Source organism: Phalangium opilio, unplaced genomic scaffold (assembly GCF_054372755.1).
Source record: "Phalangium opilio isolate 3A_F unplaced genomic scaffold, DU_Popi_V2 ptg000329l_1, whole genome shotgun sequence".
NCBI lineage: Eukaryota > Metazoa > Arthropoda > Arachnida > Opiliones > Phalangiidae > Phalangium > Phalangium opilio.
The window spans coordinates 6456658-6475765 of NW_028324226.1; the positions used below are offsets into that span (position 1 = coordinate 6456658).

At 37.4% G+C, this 19108-nt stretch overlaps 1 protein-coding gene across 1 annotated transcript; it reads left to right on the top strand.

Moving 5' to 3' along the window:
• The first annotated feature begins 563 nt into the window (after window positions 1-563).
• On the top strand, window positions 564-18170 carry LOC149610562 (platelet-activating factor acetylhydrolase-like). The gene is made up of 7 exons (XM_089859104.1): window positions 564-1019; window positions 15489-15603; window positions 15682-15853; window positions 16390-16824; window positions 16891-17067; window positions 17367-17515; window positions 17625-18170. The coding sequence occupies exons 1-7, from the start codon at window positions 855-857 to the stop codon at window positions 17729-17731; spliced, it is 1320 nt and encodes a 439-aa protein (XP_089715230.1). The 5' UTR covers window positions 564-854; the 3' UTR covers window positions 17732-18170.
• Window positions 18171-19108: the final 938 nt, after the last annotated feature.

Consider the following 19108-nt stretch of genomic DNA (forward strand, 5'->3'; position numbering starts at 1 on the left):
TTGGGTAACATGATTCTTCCCAAGCTCACCCTCTTTGTTTGCTTTCCCGCTCATCAAACTAAGTTTGGTACCAAATCCTCAGCAATCATCCCACAAACTGCATCTTGACGTGGGATAAAAACGCACAAGCGCATGCGCATTGGCAAATAATTAAGCGCTAATAGAGTAATGATTAAGGACTATTTATCGGGTATGAGATTCGGTTTAATAACCTTGCTATAATAAATGTAAATAAAATGCTGTTGGGAAGAATCATGTTACAATTACCCTCCCGCTTTGTGGTACACTTCCCTCGAAGAGAGGTACTACACACTTCTGTTATTATAGAGAAAAGAAAAACCGTGAATTTCCAATTGCGTATATAGAATTCATTCAAAAACCGGTGGGGTTTTGAACTTGTCACAATATTGGCGCAATCATCGTCCTAGCAATTATCGCGGGTTATTAATTCCAAACGTAGTGTAACGTCAAAACGTTAGAAGCTGTGTAACCGCGGGAGACGGGAGGGAATAAAGCGGGGGAAGAAGAAACAGATAAAGAACAATTTTAGAAGCAAAAACGTCTGGCCGGGGAATCGTTCGTTGCCAGTCCCAATGCCAATGAACAACAAAAAAGTTACCGACTTCTCTCGCCTGTTTATAAAATATCACAGTAGCATTAAGTTCCTCGTCCCAGCACGCGGTGTGATCCCCAAAAAGCCTTACTGTTAAAATTTCACCAGACAAATACTAACTAAAATAGAACGCGCGTGAACTTGAAATTTAATTTTAGAAACATTTCATACTCCGACGACTTTCGGTTCTAAAAAAAAAGAAGTAAATCTTTTTTTAAACTAAGAAATTAAATTTATTATTATGCGGGCTAAAGATCAGAAAAAATTAAAACACGGTGGACGGAAACATATACCATTACCAACTGGACCACACTCAGTCGGATGTGTTGATTTCATGACAGGATATTCAAAAGATGGTTCATTCATGAGGTTGTTTTACCCGTGCGTCGATAAAGTCGATACTCTGGTAAGCTTTTACGAAGTTTTTATTTTTTAAAATTTTATGGAAACGGTAGATAAGGGATATTGGTTTCAACTTAAAAAGAATTTAAAAACTTTATTTGATTCTTTTAGACCTTTGGTCCGAGTTAGGATTGAATTGAAGTTTAAAAAAAAATAATAATATACTATAGGCGAAAACTCGAGTCAATTTTTAACTGTACCAACCCTCAAATCTCGTTATTATCATTATTTTTGTTTATTATTAAAAAAGTTATACTTATAATTTCAAGTCGGCAAAAACCACACATGTCGGCGATCTTACCCTATAGGTGCCGACTGACCCGTGTTCGCCGGAGGTGACTTGACCCCCACCCCCCTTAAGTCACCTCCAAAGTAAACCTCATTTCCTTCCCTTCACATACTGAAACCTGACTACTTGCATCCCTGCCCCCGGACCCTTAAGGTACCCAATTTACATTGAAACCTTCATAACAAAAATCTATAATTAAAGGATTAAATTTCATTTCCTATGAGGTATCCTTTGACGAACACGTGTCCTATCATGTTTTTCAAGAAATATCTATTACAAAAATTGCGATACAATGATGAAAACGACACCGTTATGACTTTGGCTTGTTGCGTTAAAGCCGCGTTTGCACGAGAGAGACACACTTTAAAGCCGTTTTGGAAAGACTAGTAATTATTAAAGAAGATATCTACTTTTAACAGAAAACGGTACGTTTGGAGTGGACCTTTCCCAAAACTGTTTCAAAGTGTCTAGTGTAAACGCGGTTTCAGTTTTGGTAATCACACGCGGCTCGCTTTATGCATCTATGAACTAAGAATAGAGTTCTTAATTTCATTATTGGTCCAAGATGTAGCTAGAAAATAGCGAGGATAAGATATATTCAACCGGAAGGGGACACCGTTACGACGTCATCATAACCCATTGCCTATTTTATTTTACATCTTCGGGTTTCCAAAAAAACTTATTGCAGGTTAATAGACCTTTTCGACGTGAAAAAAGGAAAGGGGTAGGCAAACCCTCGGTAGCGGGACATAGAAGGGGGTTGATACATTGCCATCCGTCTCTGCGCACTCTCATGTTACATCGAAATGGTCTATTTACTACGCATTTTCAAGCATATTAAAGTACCAAAACTTTATGATTAAACACTGCCTATAGCAATCATATGCATAGATTCTTCTACTGGGAATCTTTAAGAGGCCATAGACCCCCAATCTTATATCTGATTGAAGATAAGGGGAAGGACTTGAAACTTCGTTAAACCGCCAGCTCTGCCTTATAGGCTTCCAAGCGTTTTATTGGCTATATAGGGAGCTATCAGTTCTATCGACCCTGAAACGTCACACCCTTCTATCTCTTACTTGAGTTTCATCCCCCCCTAACGGTTGGAAATAGTATTCTACGCGCAAAAATGCCAACCAGAGGGGGGGGCTGCGTGACGTCAGACTATCTCTTCCCCCTAGCCAGTTGTTAGCTCCCTATTGGACAACCGTCGACCCAAGGTTTACTCATTCAGAACATCCAAAGAAAACTTGTTTACATTCGGGTTCGGCCCTCATATAGGTCGCGGGAGCCAAGGCGCAGGTCAATATCACGTGGTTTCAAAGTTCTAATACATTATGAATGACATCGGGGCTTATGGTTTCTACGCCTCATCCCCTTTAATTCAAGAAGGAGGCCCAGAAAAATGACCTGTTAAAGATTCCATCTATGTATTCCTGATGAGAAGCGTAGAAAATCAACCATGGCGAAGGTTTCCAAATTACGTTTAGTTTCAGCACTACCAGGGATAGATTTAATTTTAGAAGTAGGAATGGAGAACGGTTAGTATTTACTTCAGTCCGACTCATAGCCCAGTATAGAGCCCCTCCCTCCAATACGTAACGAAAATTTTAAATTATTTTATTGGCTCTTTTTCCTGAAACTTCCTCTATTTTCTCGGTTACTTGTTATGTCAGGGATTTGGAAATGGTGGGGAAAAAATCATGGATTTAAAACTTTTTCTTCTTAAAACGTCAGGGATAACGTGGATAAGTCAGGGCTTTGGGAAAGTCAGGTATAAGTCAGAGATTAAATTTTTTTTTCATAAAGCGTCAGGGATATCCTTTGCTACATCAGGGATAGATTTAATTTTAGAAGTAGGGATGGAGAACTGTTAGTATTTACTTCAGTCCGACTCATAGCCCAGTATAGAGCCCCGCCCTCCAACACGTAACGAAAATTTTAAATTATCTTATTGGCTCACTTAAACTACGTTTTGATGACAATGCTGACGGGGACGGCGAAAAACACGTAATCCTTTTTACTTCTGTCACTATGACCCGCCTCTTCTTTCATACCCCCCCCCCGGTCCCGGGGAAGGGGGTCCGGGACTTGGACGCGCGCCCAGATTACTCTGTTCTCCATTCCTACTTCTAAAATTAAATCTATCCCTGGCACTACTGAAAATCGCAGGATATACAAAAATTTCGAATAATTAGCCCCTCGATTTTGAGGCACATTAAAAACATTCGATTCTTAATTATCTGACGATATCTATCTTATTTTCGCGACCTTTATCATTATTAGTTTCAATTCCAAAGTAAAATTGAGTTTAATTGAAAATCACATTTAATATAATGAATTTTGTACTTAAAACCTAATGTTTTAAAAATTTTAATTTTGTCGGAGCAATTAACACGGGGTGCGAAATCAGCAAATATTATTTAAGAAATGGATAAATACACCCTAGATTACCTCCAAGAAAAATAATTATTTAGAGGGTAATTACATTCATTTGAAATTTAACCAACAAATAGTTAAATATAATTTATATTAATTGAAACTTTAACCAACAAATAGCCAATTAAATTTATATTAATTGAAACTTTAACCAACAAATAGCCAATTAAATTTATATTAATTGAAACTTTAACCAACAAATAGCCAATTAAATTTATATTAATTGAAACTTTAACCAACAAATAGCCAATTAAATTTATATTAATTGAAACTTTAACCAACAAATAGCCAATTAAATTTATATTAATTGAAACTTTAACCAACAAATAGCCAATTAAATTTATGTTATTTCGAAATTTAACCAACAAATAGCCAATTAAATTTATGTTATTTCGAAATTTAACCAACAAATTTGTAAATATAAATAGTATTTCAAAAAGAGTGTATGATAGGACCGAGGTACAGTGGTGTTCTATGAGCGATTTTGAGTCGAAAATGTTCTATGAGCGATTTTGAGTCGAAAATGTTCTATGAGCGATTTTGAGTCGAAAATGTTCTACGACATTTTTCCCCTAAGAAGTTTTGATCAGAGTGTTCTACTGATACCCCCTTAATTAAATTAGCAAGGACCAGGGGTCATACCTAAAACACTTGGACAATCATAACTTTAAAATGGTGGCCTAGGGAGCAAAATGTCATAGAAACCTCTGTACTTTGGTGCTACCATACCTTTTTATCACCTCGTATATTACGCTATAGTTATGAATATGAACCAGAATTATTTCAGTCTACGCAGGGATCGGACAAAATTTTTATATTGAAAATCCCTGACTTTTGCAGCTTATCTCTCACTATTTTGATGTGTTTACCAGAGCCCACTCCATCACACCTTGGCCCATATTTATCATTGCTCGAAGAAATCTTGGTTTGATATACCAAACGAAATCCCTGACATATCCCTGACATTTTAGGAAAAAAACTTTAAATCCCCGACTTTAATTCCCGCATTTTCCAAATCCCTGACTTTAATTCCCGCATTTTCCAAATCCCTGACTTTAATTCCCGCATTTTCCAAATCCCCGACTTTAATTCCCGCATTTTCCAAATCCCTGACTTATCCAGGTTCCGTGCGAACCCTGCTACGCTAACTGGCCCCCGGTTTTACTTAATATTCTACAGAGTTGACATTTTTATATATTTCTAAATCTCAATTTTTTTCCTGACCACTATAGGTTTTCCACATTAAACGAGTCTTTTCCGGAACTAAACAATTTCCAAAGATTTCCTTGAACTTTATGTGGTAGTTGTTACGCAATCTGAACTTTCGGGCCTTTTTAAGTTATTTTTTTCCTTTGATAGTAGGGTACTATAGCATCCCTTAAGTTGTTCTAAAATCTATAGACGTAGGAATTTCTTAGAAAATGTAGACCTCATACCTGTATTTTGTCAGGTGTTACTAAGGGAAGGAAAGACGCTGTGCAAACCCCAGAAAAACAAAATTTTCGCAAAACAATTTAAATAATAGAGACATTCATTGTTGAGTGGGCCGCCAAACCAGCTGGTCAAATATAATTAAATATTTTCGACAAATGAGACCAATTAATATTTCCGGGTACCGAAGCGCATAGAAAACGTTTTATTGAAAAACACTCGCTTTGAAAAATAATTAGTATATCTTGAATCTTCTGTTAAAACTCTTGAACAATGACAGCTTGTTAAATATTAAGAGAAAACTTCAAAAGGTGTGATTGAATAATAGGGGGTTAGCAACTTTGGTTGTTTAGCTACAGTGAGGTGGTGAAAATTTTGATTGAGATGAAGTTCTTTTATTTTTCTTTCTTTTCATTACGTGTTTTTGCGAGTTAAAAAATATTAATTTGTGACTCGGTTATACCAAATATTATCAATTGGCAAAGGCGTCTGCCAGGGTAATTCAACTCCATATGGCACTGAATGGAATATTTTCTATCGGAGGCGGAAATATGAGCTATTGGAAACTTGAAAGGTTACGTCGCAAAAAAACCTCGTGATTGTTATATGAGAATGCAATACAGTGACAGCATACAGAGGTATCTAATCTAGAATTTCCTAGAGCTCCCAGTGTAATTTATCCAACCTTATCTCGAGTGTCGGTATATATCGAGAGGTCCTATACTCGGTAAACATATAAACCAACGCGTAAAGGAGTAAAAGGACATCGCACTTTATCTTTGTTGAATTTATTACGAGGGGCCAGTCACTTTGCGTAATCAGGGTAGAAGTTGTAACTTTGACTGCACTAATTACGTGTACTCTTTGAATAGGACTTAAATTATTAGATACATATTACAGGGTTCGGACGAAATTTTTGTATTGAAAATCCCTGACTTTTTCAATTTAACCCTGATCAAATTTTGCCAATATCCTTGACCATTTTAAGGTGTTTACCAGAGGCCACTCCATAATTACACCATATTTAGCATTGCTCGAGTCACAGTTTTGATGTAGCCAGGGATAGATGTAATTTTAGAAGCAGGAATGGATAACAGAATAATCTAATCTGGGCGCGCGTCAAAGTCCCGGACCCCCTTCCCCGGGACGATGGGTATGAAAGAAGAGGCGGGTCATAGCGACAGAGGTAAAAAAGTATTACGTATTTTTCGCCGCCCCAGTCAGCATTGTCATCAAAACGTAGTTTAAGCGAGCCAATAAAATAATTTAAAATTTTCGTTACGTGTTGGAGGGAGGGGCTCTATACTGGGCTATGAGACGGACTGAAGTAAATACTAACAGTTCTCCATCCCTGCTTCTAAAATTAAATCCATCCCTGATGTAGCAATGGATATCCCTGACCCTTTATGAAAAAAATTTTAATCTCTGACTTATACCTGACTTTCCCAAATCCCTGACTTATCCACGTTATCCCTGACGTTTTAAGAAGAAAAAGTTTTAAATCCATGATTTTTTCCCCACCATTTTCAAAACTACTGACATAACAAGTAACCGAGAAAATAGAGGAAGTTTCAGGAAAAAGATACCCAAACAAGCAATCCGTGAGTCGTGCCCTCTCAACCCGTTAGAACCAAACAGTATACAGAAATTTCCGGAAAGATTATGGTAACAAAAACCCTTTACGAAGCTTGATAACAATCCTTGACTTACGACCTTGGAAATTTCATACAGAGAAACAGGCGCCATATGTAGGTCCCTATAAAGTTTTCTCCATTATTTTAGTTGGAAAATTTACCTACATATAGGCCTATGTAAATACCAAATAGTATTAGTTTCGGAATGAAGGGGGAGGCAGAGGACCACGTTAATCGAAACCGCATGGAGCCTTAATTTAGAAGGGGAAAACTTAAGGCCGCGAAAAGAGAATCTGAATTTTTTATGCCATTATAGAATTCACCACCATCGTGCGATGCTCATCTGAAGTTTGATGAGCAGGAGAGCAAAGAAAACGGGTGGGCCTGGGAAGAATCATGTTACATAACTAAAGTACTAAGAGGATACGGAGTGCCATCCTACTTCAATAGGCCTTTATAGAAAGTTTTTACGGCTTGCGCACCTTGTTGATTTGTCCCGCCGCGCCTGCGCATTATAACAGCCATACGTCACCAAAATTCTCTCGGAAGTGACGTCCCTAAACTCAACAACCAAGGCTTAGATCAAAATTCTTAAATAAATATACTTTACGTTAGATCTAATCATTATAAATTCATACGAGTATCAAATATCAACATTAGAATAGTTCGGCATAATATGAATAAGATTTGCTGGCACAAAGTAGAGAAACACAAACGAAGAACAAACGCTTTAAAAAAAGCCCACCATTTTATCAGTCTGCTTTATCTCTCCAAATCTTGCCTCCAGTTCGTGTTTTTTATAACACAAAACTGGCTGAACTGAACTGACTCAGTTTGAACTACAAGAGGGGACAAGTACCCATAATTCCTTTAGAACTTTCTGTAAAGGCCTATTATCTCCTTCTGATATAACTCATCATTGAAGTTAATTACTTAATATACGTTCCATAATTACGACACGACACTTTAATACCTAGCAAGTTCGGTGAAGTTCTATACTTTTTTGAGAATAAAAAACACGAAAATTGACAACAAAACCCAAGATTCCAATTCCTATCCAAATTTGGTTGGTTCTGATATAGGGAGATTTCATTTGGATGAGTAGTTACTACGTTGTCACAACGGTCACACCCTCCTTAGTCTTAACACGGTTCTGGCAGCCATATTGTTGGTGGGTTTTCACTTTTCAGCTTTCTCCCTGAATTCAACCAGTATATCACCAAGGTCATGTAAATGATCTGACGAATCTTAACTCTTACCCCCAATCGAAAGTAATCTATAGTTAGTGTTTCAACAGGCATTAATTTGTAACAATGTCCTGCGTTGCTATGATTTATCACAAATACCTTCAGGATTTGAATTAGAGTTACGGAATACTTGATTATTTTATGCAAACGTTCAAAATTCAAAGAAGTGCCGCACCCCTTGAATTGTATTAGATAAATAAGCTTAACGGGAGTGTCGGATTGGCGAGAGACCAAAGTCGAAATTTGATAATATTTTTCTTTTTAAGTACGCCTAGATGTTTTTGTATAAAATTAATTAGCACTGAAAGAGCAACGTTTCTGATTTTGTTTTTCACAAACAACCTTTACCCTATAATCAGAGTTAGACATTATCTGTAAATATCCCGGGTTTTCAAAGCTTGGTATAGCAAAACTGCTCATCTTCGAAATCGGCTTAGTTCGATTAAAAATTCACCGTTTTAATTTGAGCAACCACCCTAGTACCCTTGATGTTTAAAGTAACACGATGAATTTGAAATGTAACTTTCTTAATACGAAGTGAACTGAACCACGGCTAATGTTGCGATCAGTTAAAATAAAGAGAGGGGAATATTTTCAAATAAAATTTGTTAAATATTGATTACATTATCCTTGGGATCAGCGAGTTGGGTTTTTTTTTTTCTTTAAAGTAGGGCATCTTGCAAAGTAGGATCCTGTAATAAGCTATCAACGAATTATAATTCAGAGATATATTATCAAACCAGGGTCAGGATAGTAAACCAATTATCTTTGTTGCTAGTCCCTATACAATAAGCCTCTTCTTTCAAACTAAGAAGGAAATACACTGGGGTGGAACTTTGCCTTTCATCTCGGTTTTCAGCGCTTGCGCTCTAGGCGTTTTGGGTCCAGAGAGTGAGCAGAGACGGCTATGGGTCAACCGGGTCAACCCCCTTGTAAGTCCCGATACTGAGGTTTGCCTACCTCATTTTTTACGTTGAAAAGGTCTATATCATTTAACGACACTGGAAAGAATGCTGTCGCGGTTTGGGTAAAATGTTTTTTAATTACGTCACATGGTCACCCTTGGTCACGAGAGTCCAAGATGCAAAGACTATTATGGAGTGGGACTGGACTCATAGTTCTTTTAATTAATAAGCCTACACCGTCTATTTCCCAAAGGATTAGTTTCAGAAGCACGCTTTCCTTTGGTGTACGTAACTTTGACTTAATTTGCAAACCAAACCGGCTTCTTTCCAGTTACTATAAAGTTCAAGATTACCTTCATCATTCACTTAAGCCTTCATTGCCTAACCTAAACATTATCAAATACATTACACTTAATAACATTAATCACCGGATAGATGGATAGATAAAACCCGATGGTATTGCGAGGTAAATTGATTAAAGGACGTCTTAAATGAGCGAAGAGAAATCTTAAATATTCTTGAATTCAGTTGCCAGCCGTTTAGAGGTAATAATACCTTGAAGGAGAGGGGGATGGAGTCGTAATCTGCATACCTTTAACGTTGCAGTCTGTACCCCCATATACGACCAGGAAGCCATGTCAGTAGTCTCAGCGTTTTGGTAGGGTCTTACGGTACGGAAACATATAGGATGCTCCTTGAGTCTTAAAACAAGAAAATAGTTCTCATTGAAAAACGATGGCGCTAAGCGGCAGCACTTAACAATCTTCTACCGAAGGGTAGGGGCGTGCGCATTAAGGTACACTAGGAGAGTTATGGTGCCGCTGGTCACCCATCATCATTTACACTCTTACCGCCTGATAATACAAGATGTTCCAAAATTTGGGGGTAGGACAAGTAAAATGGGTTCTTTGGGCCATTTAGAGTCGAAAATGTAACTTCTATGACATTTTGCCCCAAGGACAACCGTTTTCAAGTTATGATTGGAGTGTTTCACGGATGACCCCTTAAAATTAAATCAGCATTGTCTGTCAGTTGCTTACTTAAATTTAAGGGGTCATCCGTAAAATACTCAAATCACACCTTAAAAATGCTATACCTTAGTGCAAAATGTCATAGAACATTTTTAACTCAAAATAATCCATAGAACCAAAAGTATTTCGGTCCTACCAACCTGTTTGGAGCGCCAATTTGGGAAATTAAATACAATGAAACATGCGAAAAATATAGGGGCACGCCGCAATATGTAGTTAATTTTGTTAACACCAAGACATGCCAGATGACACGCCTACTCTAGTGAATTCGCTCTGACTGTAGCGGTATCAATTGGCGTGAATGAAAACTTCGTTCTAGAGCGTTTAAATACCTCTTTATCTAATTCACATAAATTTTTATATATATATTTATTTATATTTTTTTCTTTGGAGCTCCAAAAACGAAAAGCCGTCGTGCGGAACCAGACATTTATTCGCGTATTTTATTTCCTCATCCGAACTTGAACTTGATTTTAGTTGTTTTTCCCCCGAAGGTAATTATACATCGGAAAGAAAAACACAAATGTAGGACAACTTCCTCGAGCGAAACAAATAATGATAGGCATTTTATTTGTATAATAATAATGCACTAACGGGGAAAATGTTCATCGTTCAAAAGAACATCATTATCGAGAAAACATTTATTAGAAATTGTTTTTGAAGGGAAACTCGTTTTAACTTGATGATAATTCACGTAAGGTAAACGTAATAACCGTGAGATTCTTATCAGTTTAATTTTAGCCTTGCAACTAAATTATAATAACTAAAACATTTAAAAGTTTAAAATGGAACAAGGCGAAAGACAATAAGTATTTCGAGATAATTAACGGGTGCAAGGATACTAAAAATGGAGGTAAAATTGAGAAAGAGTTTACAGAGCGGCCTACGTAACGATCTATTCCTGGCGTAACATCTGTATTTTCTAGCCTTGAATTTATAATGAGACGATAACTACTTAAGCCCAAATTATATTGAGCATAAGTTCATAAGGTATGTTCCATAAGTTTGTTAATTGTTACCGAGAGCTTGCCATGAAGTGACTTAGGTCATAGATTCTCGTAAAGCGACGCCTGGAGAGGTGCTGTCAAAAGCTTAGTACAGACAGAAGTAAGATGAGACTAGAAGTACTGAGCTAACCAAATTCTTCACTTGGCGAAAGTGAATATTCTTGATAAGACACCAACGGTTGGCCCTCTGGTAGCGGTTTCTGAATTTTCCCTCCAAAACGTGAGACGCTCGCGGTGGTAGACGGCCGAACTAGATTCAAGCACCCGCGTCCCAATTCCGCGGCTTTAGGGCTAAGGGGAAGGGGGTAGAAAATGTTTTTGGAACTCGACCAATTTTTTCTCAGTAGTGTAGGCGCGATGGAAGCGGCATAAAATCCTCAAATTTGTTCACTAGTGCCAGGATCTACTACCAATGCTAGAGCTCTTTACTTCTAGTCTCACCTTACTTCCGGTACAGACCATTTGATGAACCAAGATGAACTGAAAAACCGAGTGTAGTCAATTCTCGCTTGTCGTTCTCGAACTAGCTCTCAGTAAGTCTCTAACATTACGAAGCATAGGTAGTGTCATCATACTTATCCAACATACCTTATTGTGACCGTTTGCTACCGTTGCGTTAGAGTTGCCAATAAGGAGGTCAAGCGCTTTAAACGGGACAGACTGATATTCCGATATTATTTTTAAAAGTATAAATTCCCGCCTAACGTGATAACGCAATTACTCAAAAATAGCTTCTATAACTTGAAAACTAACCCATCCCAAGGTTTTATCTCTTTATATTCTCACTCTTTAATAGATTTTATCGCAAAATGTATGTTTTACTTTCAATTCATCGAAGGTTCCCTGTGAATATCAACAAACGTATTCCAAGCGTGACCGTATCTCTCAATAAAAGTGGTTATTTTCTCATTAATAATAGTATAAAATACTTCTCTTCGAGAGAAGTGTACCATAAAACGGGAATAATTCTATTATAACATGATTTTTCCCAAAATCATTTTACATTTGGAGCAAGATTACTAAAAAGAATAACATACGCGATAAATAGTTCCTTCATTATTACTCTATTAGCGCTGATCAACTATTTGTCAAGGCGCATGCGCTTGTGGATTTTTGTCCCACGTCAAGACAATCAAGCTTTGTGGGTTGATTTCTGAGGATTTAGTACCAAACAGTTGTAGAATTCACCCTAGCACGGTGCGATGCCCATCTGAACTTAGTTTGATGAAGGGAAAAGCAAACAAAAAGGGTGAGCCTGGGAAGAATTAAGTTACCCAAATAAAATATTAAGAGGATACAGAGTGTCATCCTTCTTCTAAATATCCCCTTCTGATAATAGGCAAATTTGGGTTTAGCAAGGAATCAATAAGAATTAAATATTCGCAAAGATGGCCATGGATTTAAATTAAAAATATATACGACTCCATTGTATAATTTTAGTTCAACTGTTTTACAAATTTTCAACTTAATAGGTTGAACATTTAGGCAATTATACAGGGTGTTTTGGATAAGTCTGCCATAAATTAAGGGGGATGTTCTTTATACGATTTTTGGCCGAAAATGTTCTATGACTTTTTGCCGTCCGGGCCATTGTTTTCGAGTTACGATCATTTGATTGTTTTAGGAATGACCCTTTAGTTAAATTAGAAATAATTGTCTAAATCAGTTTCTTTATTAAATATAACTGTTCATCTGAAATTATTGGAGGAATTGAATATATTCTTATTTCTACACAATCATACTACACATAATTCAAGCGTAGAAATAAACATTACAATCGCATTGAAGAAAGGGAAACTGGGAAAGAAAAGAATATTAACATTGTACAAGCAACAGGTCGTTTACTTTCTGAAGGTTACATACCGAGCACGTAAGAGGCTTAGTAATCACTCTATACAACTACATTAGGCTACTAATAAACTTGACATTATGTATGTAAAAGTCATTACAATTATAACCTTCTAAAATGACTATATGAATTGTAACCTTGCCTGAGATGGATAAAACATACCAAATTCCCACCCCCCAAGATGGCGTAGGTGCACTACAGACTTTTCAAAGGGGGGGGGCACAGTATCGTCTGCTTAATTTAGGGTTAAGGCGGAATATCCGGTGTGTGAATATAAAGACGTTTTATTGGGCCTCAAAATCACCAGTCCACAAAAGTCCTTTTCGCTTGAAGCAACATCAATAAATGATATCTAGTTTATTAGGGAGAAGGTTTAAACTCGCCATATATCTAGCTTTATCTCCAGTCCAAACGTAGGTCCGGAGTTAATCCCAGTCTTTAAATTACAACCAGCATCTCATTGGTTCTTGAAAACTCGCGTCAGAGCGACGCGAATGACGAAAATTACGTATTTTATTATTATTATTACTTAGGCATCTTATACCTTCTCCCTAGTAAACTAGATATAGCTTCTTGCCACATCTAAGTCTTTGGATTAAATACCGCATGTCTCGTCAATCAAGTGATTTTTTATCGATTCTTCTTCTAATTATAAGACCAGTCTACATAGTGAAACATTCAAGAAATATCTCCGAATGATTTTAAAATTCAAATTAGGTTCAGATTTAAGGATAATTTGAAATAAGCCCCTTCGACCAATCGCCAAACGCCCTGTCTTTTTGTTAACAAAATCATAGTTATCCAGGTCTCGCGCCACGATTGTCACATCGCGCGCAAATTTCATCAAATCTCGCGATAAATTTCATTCGACACGGAGCGTGCCATGAGAATTTTGTTAATAAAAAGGCAGAGCGTTACGCGATTGGTCGGAGGGGCTTACATCAAATTATCCATAAAATCTAAACCTAATTTGGATTTTAAAATTATTCAGTGTTATTTCTTGGATATTTCACTACGCAGCTTGGTCTTACAAATAGTAGAATCACTTTATTTTCCACTTCACCCTCCCTTTAAGAAAACAAGGTGTACCAACACCAGACTCAATTTTCCCCCTTACTTTTGAATATGCAAATTTCTTTATAAACCCAACCACTGTAGTAATAGCAACGGTACACACCGATGTTTTTTCTTACAGGTACAAATGTTTCAATATTTAACATAAATCCTTCGAATTTTAAGTATTTTTAGTACTACCATAAACACAGTAAAGGTTACCCACCTCTATAGTAGGGGTATCTTCTTAGTTTTTTTTTTTTTTCAATTTATCAACAGGAAGTTTAATAAAGTTTAACACTGATTCCCGAAGTTACTTTCTAATGGAATAAATATCATGGGGGGTGAGAGGGATGTTTTTGCGAAATTTAACATTTCCCGGAAAAAATGTTTTACGTCGGAAAAAGTAAAAGTTGTGTAAAGTCAATAACTGTCGAAAATTATAGTACCTCCACTGAGTACTGACCTAGAGGTCATCGAGTTTAAAGGCAAGGATAGACAGATAGAGGGTAATGAGTGACGTTATTACGCGAATATCTTTAACCCCGCTTCTCTTAACACTCTATCGACCAATTCGACGGTAAAAAAGTAGTTCACGATATAAAATAGGCCAACAGCAGCAACTCTCTTAGTTCCATCGAAATGGTCTATTGCATAGTAGCGTAAGTTTATTGGATTACAAATCCTCGATAGGCGAATTTGTAATGGTAGTCTTGTGGTTATTTTACTGCATTAGACATTAACGTTAAAAGGTTGGAGAATTTCTGCTATCACTCTTATCAGCGCAACAAAAAGGTCGAATATCTTTAACTCTGCCTCTCTTAATACTCTCGACCAATTCGACGGTAAAAAAAGTAGTTCACGATATAAAATAGGCCTACAGCAGCAAGATGTGCCTTTGCCACTCTCTTAGCTCCATCGAAATGGTCTATTGCATAGTAGCGTAAGTTTATTGGCCGATGGTTGGATTACAAATCCTCAATTGGCGAATTTGTAATGGTAGTCTTGTGGTTATTTTACCGCATTAGGCATTAAGGTTAAAAGATCAAGGTCGGAGAATTTCTGCTATCAGCGCAACAAAAAAGGGGAATATCTTTAACTCTGCCTCTCTTAATATTCTATCGACCAATTCGACGGTAAAAAGTAGTTCACGATATAAAATAGGCCTACAGCCGGCGTAGGCACCAAAAGCAAGATGCGCCTTTGCCACTGCCTTAGCTCCATCGAAATGGTCTATTGCATAGTGGCATTTGGCCGATAGATGGATTACAAATAATCAGTTGGCGATATAATGAACAGCGTAATGGTAGTCATTAAGGTTAGAAGGTCAAGGTCAGAGAATTTCTGCTATCAGCACAACAAAGTACTGAGAAAAGAGCAGATAATATTGAAATTCATGCGTGGAGCGTGGAAACACGCCACAAGAAGCAATTGCGCCACTCACAATTACAAGAGTGACGTTAATTACTTTCATATATCGCTTACCACTGCTTTATAAGCATTTCTAATTAAATCACACACTTAGGGTTTTATATTCGTTTTTAGAAAACTATGGCAAATTAAACTGTATTTTCTAATATATTTTTAGGAAAAACAATTACAATGGCCATCGTGGCTACCACACGAAAAGTACCTGAACGGATACGCCGATTTCTTAAGAGTTTGGAAACCCTTGTTCAAATTCGGATACCGATTGATGATCGGTAAGATAATCATCTATAGCACTGCTTAAATCTAATGATTAGAATAAAACCTTTCCTACCTTTATCCACGATGTCCAGGCGACGTCTTCATTCCGGCAGTGTGGGATGCTCAACCAGCGCCAAGGCTTGACGACGAAAAACTGCCAGTAGTAGTTTTCTCCCACGGAGTCGCGGCTTGTAGGACAACTTACACCACAATCTGTTTAGAATTGGCTTCTCACGGATATATTGTTGCAGCGGTTGAACACAGGTAATTTAAACTTATTAATTACAAAACTTCACTAAGAACGACTTCAGAGTTGTAAGACACGCGGCCTGCCGTAAACCAAAGGACAGTCACACAAAGCCGGCCGCTGTGGAAAAAGGCGGGAAACCCAACGGTGCTTTTTTACCGCTGTTTTCGGATGTCTGCTAGCAATTTGTCACCATGGAGTAATATTTAGAGAGCCCTAACTTAAATGTATTGCACTTTTAAGGAAACTACATTTCCACTCCATTAGAACTGCTAATTTGCTAAATGTAAAAAAAATATGGCAATGGAAAACAGCGTATTGCAGTGGAGTAATAAGTGAAATTGAACCAAAGAGACGAATTAATAATGTTGTTGAATCATAATAATTATGAATAGCACAAGTCTCACATTTTAAATTATTTTTTACTCCACACTAATTTGAGAGTGCCGTAACTGTAATATATAGGGAATCAATAGTTCAACTGCGTTTAATACATTTTGACCCATGATAATATAACATGGAGTGATATACATCTTAAATTTCACCCTTTCAGGGACAGTTCAGCGTGTCATACGTATTTCTTAAGAAAAGAGGAAACTGAAGAAAACCCATATAGAATCGAAAAGGACGAATCTTCCTCGTCCGATGATGGTTACCATTATCCTGAAAACTGGGCAGACGAAGTCCATCGCCAACCCAAACAACCGCCCCCAATACGGGAATGGGTGCGTTACGACAATCGTACCCTCTCCTCGCGAGAATATCCCGCGAGAAAACAACAGCTACATCAACGAACCGAAGAATGCGTCCGTGCTTTGGACATATTAGAATCCCTTAACAGGGGTGACACAGTCACTAACATACTGGATCCATACTTCAAGGCGGAACGCTTCAAGGACATCATGGACATGTCCAAGGTCGCCATGGCCGGACATTCATTCGGAGGCGCTACCACCATTCACACTCTCGCCATAGATCTTAGATTTAAGTAAGTTCATGGTTATACTACCTGCCCAACGTGAGATGACACTAACTACCCATGAATGCATTACAGAGTGGGTTTATGTCTGGACACGTGGATGTTACCACTCATGAGAGACGACGACGTTCTAGCCGCAGTTCATCAACCCATTCTTTTTGTCAACATGGGTAGATTTCAGACCAAAAACAACTTAAGACTTATGAGCAAGTTAGACAATGGTGATGCCGAAAGGAAAATTATTACCATCAAGTAAGATTCAATACCTCTAAACTCTGAACCCAACTACTTAACGCGTCTTTCCGCTTCTTGAACCCTGACTTCTTGCAATATGGGACTTACGTCGTTACCTCTCACTTTTCGGAGAAATGTTCTGTGAAGGCTACGGAGCCCGTTGTATCTTTAAGGTCTGTTAGCCACTAACCAAGGCGCCTATCCTCATGGCGTCGCCAATAGAAATGCCTCTCGTAAATCCCGTTTAAGAAGACAACTGTTTACAAGAAGCTTTCCTAAACTATGACGGTGTCTAAATTTCCATTTTTTTTTTGCAGGGGTTGTGTGCATTTGGATCAATGTGACATGAACTTTGTTGGTAACTGGCTTCAATATAAAGTAATGGGTGGTTTTTCCCGCGTTAACCGGTTTACCGCGATGGATACAACCACCAGACTCATGCTGGACTTCATGGGAAAAAATTTAGGCAAGTAGACCACTATTTTCAATGAAAGGCTATTTCTAGTGGATTTGGTAGTTTTTAGGTATAATAATCTCAATAATATTTTATAATTATTATTTAACTCTCAAAACAGTAACCAAAGTAGAAGGCGAATGGGAAGAATACTTGAGGAAGCAACAAAAGAAGTTAAAGTTGGGTATTAAACCCAAATTAAAAACTCCTCTAAACCCAACAGCTTAAATACCATTTTGAGGGACCGCCAAACCAAAATTCACCGACCAACGAAGAGCACATATCATTTAGTTATATATTTAAAGGTATATAAATATACTTGTACGGTACTAATAGTTACACCTAAAATAAGCGTCTTGGACGTTCTTCGAGAAAGACCTTCAATAACACATTATGTTAACTAAACCACGTTTTTATCGTTTTTCATTTTTTTGTGATACAAAAAATTAATCCTTTTTTTTTTCGTTATTTTGATGGGATACAAATTAGGAATTAACAAATTATTTAATTAAACGCGCTATACGCAACAAGTCTCCTATAAGTATAATCAAATTAAAATTAACTCAATAGCATCGTTCTTATGATACGTGGCCAATTTACCAGCCATTTTGTACAAAATAAATAGTTATTTTTATATAAATAAAATTGTTTGTTATATTAATTGAAACTTTTGTGTGAATGAACAGTTTCTCAACTCAACGCCCCATTCAGACTTGCGTTAATTATTTTGCTAGAAAAACTTAGTTTACAATTTCTGGTGTGGTATAGACATACAATTTTTTTAAGGTTTTGCGCAGCTTGGTCAAAGCAAAGACAAACATACAAAGGTTTGGAAATATGCTGTAGGTTTCTGATAAGTCTACTATAACCAGAAGTAAGATGAGACTAGAGGTAAAGAGCTCTAGCATTGGTAGTAGATCCTGGCACTAGTGAACAAATTCGACGATTTTATGCCGCTTCCATGGCGCCTACACTAGAGAGAAAAAAATTTCCTACCCCCTTCCCCTCAACCTAAAGCCGCGGAACACGGACGCGGGTGCTTGAATCTAGTTCGGCCGTCTACCGCCACGAGCGTCTCATGTTTTGGAGGGAAAACTCCGAAACTGCTACCAGAGGGCCAACCGTTGGTGTGTTATCAAGAATATTGAATTCACTTTCGCCAAGTGAAGAATTTGGTTAGCTCAGTACTTCTAGTCTCATCTTACTTCTGTTATAACGTAAAGGGTTACGCTGATATGTCTTGCTCCGCATGCCTGATTATTTCCACTGTTTTAGGGACCAATCAATATTTGGGAGCCAATACCTCTGTAAATAAACGTTGCACACCTAATGTTCTTTGGCATTTTTCATTCAGTTTGACATTAAGAAGTAATAACAACCCTTTATTTTATGGTAGACTTGTCAGAGACACCTTGTATATTCAGTTTTTTAATAGAATATTGAAAATAATAAGATAGGAATGCCCTACTGATAAGTCCACTTCTTTTTATGTTTTTATTAACTCGGGAATATCTTCAATTCTGCTATGAATATTTCATGGCAAAAGGTTTGATAGAAAAAAGAATTCAAGAAGAATTACACGCACCCTCGCACGCACCTTCATCC

Excerpts from the sequence above, each read along its gene's own strand:
- LOC149610562 (XM_089859104.1), top strand. The coding sequence starts at position 855 with ATGCGGGCTAAAGATCAGAAAAAATTAAAACACGGTGGACGGAAACAT. Across the intron at positions 1,020-15,488 it reads TCGATAAAGTCGATACTCTG|GAAAAACAATTACAATGGCC; the intron begins GTAAGCTTTTAC and ends ATATATTTTTAG. Across the intron at positions 16,825-16,890 it reads GCCATAGATCTTAGATTTAA|AGTGGGTTTATGTCTGGACA; the intron begins GTAAGTTCATGG and ends AATGCATTACAG.